We start from the raw sequence: 8,161 nt of genomic DNA, 5'->3' as shown, positions 1-8,161 counted from the left end.
CACACAAACAAAATCGGCTATTGTATTTTGTTAAAACACAAGATGAAGATGTAAATGATCGAAAAAGTTTAATTCATAACGAAGCAGAGATATGAACTACAGTCAGCTGTTTCCGATGCCAATGAATATTCCATTCATGCTTATTTGGTTTTGGAATAGGGGAGTCGGAAAATGAATTTGTATCGATCTTGCTTTTCTCTCTCTCACGCAGACTCATTTCAGAGTTCTACAGTCTTCATTTCGCTTCGCTTAATGACTCCGGACTCGACAGAAAAATTGTTGTTGTTGTTGTTGTTGTTGTTGTTGTTCTCATGATAGAACCAAGTATTTAAAACAGTTTAATTCATTCAGTGTGTGCCTGTGTGTGCGTGGAGAGAGAGAGAGAGAGAGAGAGAGAGAGAGAGAGAGAGAGAGAGAGAGAGAGAGAGAGGACTTCAAGGGGAAATCACATTTAACGATATCTGCCATGCTCGGCTTCCTGCTTCCACTGGCTCAGTACCATTTGGAATCAAGACCTTCTGACCATTTAATCAGTCACCTTACTAAGCGTCGTGACCACTACTAGTTTTCAAGGAAGCGCTATAAACACTTTTGATTTTTACACAAAAGAAAAAGAATGCTTTCATCGTTAGCCATAACATCCAAATATAATAGGATACCTTGAGCTAAATTCCACCTGGTATAACATGATGGTCCTGAAGATACTTTTTCGTTGAACTCTTCCCACACCTTGACCCGATCCATTCACGTTTTACTTTGTTTACAGATTGTTTCTATGTAGGTTACGCAATTCACACGAGTAAGACTATTCTTGGGTCTCCAAGCGATCTTGGTAATCTTGTACTTAGTAACCTGATTGTTGTATAAACTTGCCACCATAGGATTATCTGAATTATCTTCCATCTTCTTGTTTATTTCCAGAAAACGAATGAATCTGGAGACGTCATGAAAATACCCAACAGCCGAACAATAAGACAGACCGCTGATCCTCCTCACACTGTTCAGTAAAGCTGCTCAAGAGCTGGCCAGCGTCTGACCAGAGAAATACATATATAGGTCTCATTCATGTCCTTTCAAAAACGCGCTCAGATATGGACTTCGAATCAGACTTCATAACGACCTTACCCGACCAAAGATGTACCTCAGGCGACTGTCTGGGCAGAGCGACCTCGTTAGTTACTTCGTCACCTCCCAACATCGAATTCGGGCTGCCCCAGTCCCCGTCCACTTCGCACCCCGAGACAAATACTTCGGATATCCTTTTGGAAGGAGGCCAAAATGATCTGCCGGACATTTCGTTCCCTGCTTACATGAAGGGCATCTACACTACGTGGGGTCTCTTCCTGCTGGTGGTGGGAGTCATTGGGAACCTCCTCGTGCCTGTCGTCGTGATGAGAGACAGAGAACTTCGAGGAGCGACGACGAGCGTCTTCATCGTCAACCTCGTGGTGGCGGACCTCCTGGTCCTCATCGTCTGCCTGCCATCCCTTCTGCTGGAACTCTACGCCCCTCCGGCGGTCTGGATCCTGCCTGGGTCTATGTGTGAGTATTTTCTTCTATGAACATCCTTTGTCTCATTATGTGCGTCGTTGTTATGAATGCTATGACTATGATTTTAAGTGGTATCAGTAGTGCAGTCTTTGTATCATTCTTGATTCTCGTTGTTTGCATTAGTTTTCGAAATATAGTCACTTTCTTTGCTTACTATCAATATCAAAACATCACATTATTTGGTCTTTCGTAACCATATCTCGTATTAACTTTATGAATAAGGTCATGAAACACTAACTGCTGAAGAATGGTGATGAATTTTATCGTTTTATTCCCCAGAGTTCTGGCAAATTAAAATGGACTCTTGTCTGAGTTTTTATAACCAGTGAGATAGATATGCGGTTTCTCTCTTCAGAACATTTTCAGCTTGTTAGGGAATCTCAATTTTCCTGCGGGAGGTGTCACTGCTCATTATCTGGGAACTTGTTAGATTAGGGCCCCCGAAGATTCGCTTTAGAAGGGGCATACTGACATGCAATTCAGTCTATATGTCTCCATGTAGACAAACTTGTATACATATGAAATCAATGGGTTCATGTTCGCCAGAGCTTTGTAAATATAACATCCGCAACATGAACGGTAAAAATCTCACAATCCCGTTGGATTGGCAATATGTCTGTCATAATCCAGTCCCCAGAATTCGAACCCAGGTTAAGAAGAGACAAGTTCATCGATAGAAAAGGGATTTATGAATAACATGTTTTCTATGTGATCAAATATTGCAAACAACCTTACGGGAAACCCATACGTGTCATGACACTTACATTTTGAACTGTTTCATTTCACTTTAAAAAACCTCATTAGTGAAAATCGATGGGTAATTAGAGAAATAATTTGATACACCGTTATACAGAGATGCACAGCATTTGCGAATTTAGTCAGCGTGATGCTTTAGGAGCATAGAGGCTCCTGTTATTATTACTACTTTATGATTAAATATTACAACAAATTTACAAAGGTAGATAAATATTACCATTATTTACATTATATAAAATAGTCTTGCACAAGACAGACTCACTTTGAATGAATATTTAAGTCCACAAAAATATATAAATATAAAATAATAAACAACAGAACTACACATCTTTAAGGTTGGTTTCGTGATCATTCGAAATGTCTTCTAGAGAACTTTGCAAGTAATTTGCATACTAGAAATACTCCACATGAGTGTTCTCAACAATGATAGTGAAAATAATAATAAATCAATATCATTTCAAAAGTTTTATTTTTCAACGCAGCAGCGATGTTCCATGGGGAGTGAACACTGTTATTAGACTTGGCGTCGTCCAGCCGGGGCGGCGAGGCAGCCTTTCTCACAACTAGCCCCCTGCAGGCATATGCAAGAAGGTCCTTTCATAAGTTTTGACAATATGTGGTGTCCTGAGGCCGTCGCTTTTTAAGGTATGGGTAAATTATTACCATGAAAAATATCAACTTCCATCAGATTGGCGTGGTGTCTGTTAGACCATTACAAATGCAGAGTTGGTGATGCCGTGGAACCTCAGCAAAATGCTTTCTGATGCCACTGAAATAAACCTTAGCAGACGAAAAGGGTTTTATTTCGTTTTCGGAGATGAAAATAAAGGAAATGCAAACAAACAAACAAACAAAAAGGAGCTGCGCCAGTTATATATTGTACGTATAAACATATGAATAAAACTAACCGCTATGTCGATTCTGAAGACTGGTAGAACGGGAATAAAACCACACCAATGCATGAATGGCTTAGTAGTATCTTTCGGAGGTCAATCACTGCCATGAAGATCAATACATTACCTCCAGCATCTATAGTTATAACCGTGGCAAAAGCAGCACAACTAATTCTAAAGAAGGAACCATATCTATTGCCACTTCCCATGTATACACCACTAACGAGGCTACTTATAAAAAGGAAAAAAAACACACAAAGGAAATGGAGAAGTATCAGACAACGCAGCGGAGTACTGGGTGATGACGGGAAAACATCCAAGCTGCTCAGGCTTATTCTTCGAGTTCTGAAAAGTTTCTTTTGGACTTTTTTATCCTACGTTTCGCAAAAATGCCAAAGACATCGGAAATACAGTCGAGTCAGTTTGTTTTTGCATTAGTTGACGAGACCGAGAGCAACGAAACACTAAATTTACTATGAATATTTATAAATAGATATGACCACATGACCAATTTGGCGTAGTAGGTCTCGAATGAGCAATGAGACGTGACTGTAAGGTCTTTGAGAAACTAAACGAGTCCCGCAGATGCCAAACCACAGAGCCACTGATTATTATTTTACGCCGAAATCTGTCATTACATATTTAATCTTTCATTACACTTTTTAAAGGAAGGGGAGTTATATACAATTTATTGAGTGAATAAAATGATCATTTTACGAGTACTCAAAAATTCCCTTCATATCAGCCGAGTCATCGCCAGACAGCTTAGCTTGTTTGGTATTGTGAAGACGGTCTTCTAATAACGAAAGTCGAAGGTCTTCGTCTCTCTCACTTTTAATTTGACTTCTTCGATATTATTTTAGTTCTTATTTCGCTTATGGGCTTCATCTTCATTGGAAACTCTCATGGACGCTTGCTGGGTTTTAAGGTTTATTCCATGAGAACTGCGTTTATGATGAATTGTTATAATGATGATTATTAGAAAATCATATGTATCTGCTTCTTATAAATGTCCTTACCTACTGTCCTTCTGCGATATTGTTGACGCTAATTTATTTTTCATTTTCTGATTCGCATATTACATATACACTCCTGATTGATTGGAAATTCATGAAAAAATTCTAACCTCCCAATTTTTCTATAAACAAAGGTGTTCTTGCACAATAAGACGCTTCCTTTGTGATTAAGAATGTGAACACTAACCGTAATGAAACTACGAACGAAGTGATGTGAATTTACAGAAATTGACTTTGGGCTAAATACATTGAAATCTTAATTATGTATTCCTGTACATCATGAAAAAGTGTCAAAGGTTGGATAATCCAGGGCTAAATGACAGCAATGCATTTCTAGAATGCTACTACCAGGTTTGCTGATGAATAAAACAGTAACTTCGGCATTCGCATACTCTCACCTAAACCGACCATCTTTATTAACTGCAAAAGGAATCATTGAATCCGCGGTTTCCATAAATCATCTCGAAAATTATCGTATGAGACAGGATGAAACTGCGTCTACAGAAAAGGACTCGTACTAAAAGAAATGACGTTAAATGACACCAAGCAAAGTGGGAAATAACGGAGGTTTGGAACGGATGAGTGGCTGGAGTGGAGGGGTCATTCATTCCTCAGAGAATGTCCTCACCACTCTAGTCCTCCCTTTTCTCCTCCACCAACTCAACCCTCCGCCCCCTCCCCCATTCCTTGCTTCATTTTTTTTTTTTTTTTTTTGGTGCATTTGGAAGTCATGGCGCAAAGCTGTTTGAGTCAAGTGAAATAGTTTGACAGAAGACGTTGTTACAAAACGAAAAAAAAAGTGAAAAGGAGAGAGGAAAGAAGAAAGGAAAGAAAGAAAAAAGCGAAGTAGAGGTGAGAATGAAAGATCTCCCTACTAAGTTTTTAAGGCGAAGACATTGAGAAAAACGTTTGGGTAAGTGAATGAATAACAAACTATGTTTGAGCCGAAGAAAAATGCTCCACAAAACTTGGTCTTTTCAAACCTTAGTCAGAGATGAGAGCGACAACGAAGAGAAGTCTGTCACGCGGTTACACGTAAGATTAAGACGAACAATACTGGTTCAATACGAAGGACTCGTTCTCCTCCAATCACTAACGTCTTGACAGATTTTCTCACAACAATACCGAAACTCTTCCTGGACTTATTGCTCGTTTTTCCACGCTTCCTGCTTGCTTGTTGACAGCTAACCATAACAAAACATAAAGGAAGGGACAAAACGATTAAAGATTACGTTATTCTTAACATTAATTCTAAGTTAATCTTACTATGAATCTGTACATAAAACACTTGCATACATTACATACAAAGGTACACTTTGCAATGGCACTTATATAAGATTTTATACACATGTTCACACAAATTTATTGATATATATATATCCATTGTTTTCCAAAACAAAGAGCACTTCCTCCACATTGCAAGTATATCTGCCTGTACGACCCTTGGTTCTTTACTTATCCTTTCTTTTCAGACGTTTCCCAATTGTTAGGGGATTCTTCGTGATAATTTTCAAATCCAAAGCCGGAACTCTCTTTTGGGTAATGGTTGTGCATGCTCTCCTGAAGGTATCATCATGCACGAAGAGAAAACTTGCATACACCTTCAGTAGTTTCGAAATCAACACCTGTATCTACTGTGCTGAAACTGAAGATGTAAGCAAGTTTCCCTTTCTTGCATGATGATGCCTTCAGGAGAGCATGCACATCCATTTTCGTCTTTGGATTTGAAAATTACCCCCCAAAATTCTTTAACAATGGGGTCTGTTTAGAGTCAAATACCGACTCAGTCCTCTGCTTTCGTCCAGCGTTGTTTATAAATACACTTACCCGAGATGTCATCACGGGATATATGTGGGATGCACGGAGGCTGTTGAAGGGTCGCCTAGATTCCCACAGGGGCATAAGCCATAGAACTGGTAGCAGGTTATCCAATCCTGAGCAATCAAATATACGGAGTCATTCAAAATTATGTAAAACTTATATTGCCATCAGGGATTTTTCTGTCTTAGGTCAAGTGCAGAGTAACAACAAGCTATCTTAAAATCTATAATCATCAAAAAGATTGCACCGTCGTTAAACACTCAATCGTCCTCTGTAAAATTGTTTATAGCGTAGTTTGGGCAACTGGTTTTTCTCTCAAAAATATTTCGTTCAAGGCATATGTTTCAAACAATTCCGATCGAGAGGATGAACTAGGTTGCTTAAGACGACGAGAAAAGCTTTCGAATTAAGATTATGGGTAACTGAAAATATTATTTTTATTTTCCAAAGCATTTTTGCACTGATTTATTTCTCCTTCTACCTTGGAACTAAACTACTACGTAAATTTATCAAGCCCTGCCATATCCATGATTGTTTTTCTTTTCTTGTCATTTTTTCCTATATTGGTATCATATTTTTATCCTCATTTAAAAAGATATTGCATCTTTATTTAATAATTGTAAAAGACAAAAAAAAAAAATAAAGATTTTTTCTACCCCAAAGCTTTAATAAGAAAATAATATTTAAATTATGTTAATTAGAAAACAGTGACAAAGACTTTCCTTTTTTTGGGGGGGAGGAATCAAATATCACAAAAAATCTTAAGTAAACAACAACAATAAGTTAATGTAAGAGCGTTTGTTAAAGCGCGCGCTATTTCCGTTTGGGAGGGACCTGGCCTTGAGGACCCGACCGAGCATCGGAGTCGGAAGTCCTCATTTCTAGTAGTCTTTTCTGTACCGAGCGGGAGTCCACCGCTGTTTTAAGACAGATTTGGTCGAGTTCGGCAAATTTTTCCGACTGCTCTCTGGTGTTTCAATTTGAACGCTGTTGTGATTAGATATTATAAATTGACGTTATGATTAAGGGTTTAAGGAAAGATGTTAGCAAATCTATACCTGTTGCAATAAATGTTGCCTAAATTTATTCTTATAATTCCATCGCGTTACTGCATTGTTTTCATACGCAGGCAAATTGTTTCCTGTTGCCATGATAGATCATACGCTGATCACATGCTATTTTGCAGCTCAGAAAATTCAGAAAAGAAGTGGATCTACAAATACCCAAATTTCAATGAACCAAACATCGAAAGAAAGCAAAATTGACTTTAAAAATTTCCAGTACAAATAATGTCTCCAGTCACATAACTTACAAAATACTTTAGTCTTTATTTCAACATTTGGATCCATGAGTTTTCTAAGGGTTCTACGTTTAAGAGAGAATTCATAAAAATAAGTTATATCTTTAAGGCAGTTTATTTTTCTTGTTATTTGTTTATTTGATATGAATTGTCCATCTTTAAGGTGTTTTATAGGGGCTAGTCATTATTTACTGGAATCTTGTTAGTTCCCAGATCTATTTTGATGCCATAGACATATTCATCTTGCAACGGCTACTGTGTTGCTCCTCATTTTTGCCTGGAACATTTCCAGGTATTACTCTCAATAAAGCAGAGGGCCCGGAACAGGAACTTAGCCAACGACCATTACATTTTGTTTCAACCTTCGAAGCTTTCTTTAAAAGACCTTCAACTTGATACTAATAGCAATAAAATAATGAGCTAACGACTGGTGTCAACGATCCTCAACGACTTTTTTTTTTCTTTTTTTAAACTCACCTCAGCACATGTTGTAACTAATTGTTCATTTGGGCTGAAGATGAACCCAGGGAAGGGTTCGAAAGCTTTTTGTAAAGTTTTAAAAATTATGATTCACGGACTCGCAACACTTTGTATTATTGTGGACCCTTTAGAACTATATATATATATATATATATATATATATATATATATATATATATGTATGTATATATATATAATATAGTATATATATATATAATAAATATATATTATATATTATATACATATATATATATATATATATATACATGAACTGAAAATGGAGAAAGAAGCACTCTTACAAAAATCGTACAAACGCTCAAGTTAACAAGAAGCTAGTTGCGCGC

General features: G+C 37.5%; 1 protein-coding gene across 1 annotated transcript in view; it reads left to right on the top strand.

Annotated features, from left to right (window-relative positions):
• The first annotated feature begins 1,069 nt into the window (after window positions 1-1,069).
• LOC135218517 (growth hormone secretagogue receptor type 1-like) overlaps window positions 1,070-8,161 on the top strand; it is a 486,215-nt gene continuing 479,123 nt past the window's right edge. The window contains 1 exon segment of the mRNA XM_064254882.1: window positions 1,070-1,542. Coding sequence (XP_064110952.1) covers window positions 1,092-1,542 — 451 coding nt within the window. The 5' untranslated portion in view covers window positions 1,070-1,091.

This window comes from Macrobrachium nipponense, chromosome 9 (genome assembly GCF_015104395.2).
Source record: "Macrobrachium nipponense isolate FS-2020 chromosome 9, ASM1510439v2, whole genome shotgun sequence".
In the NCBI taxonomy this organism is placed as follows: Eukaryota; Metazoa; Arthropoda; class Malacostraca; order Decapoda; family Palaemonidae; genus Macrobrachium; species Macrobrachium nipponense.
The sequence above is the reverse complement of the archived record's forward strand: the minus strand, read 5'-3'. Positions and strand labels throughout refer to the sequence as shown.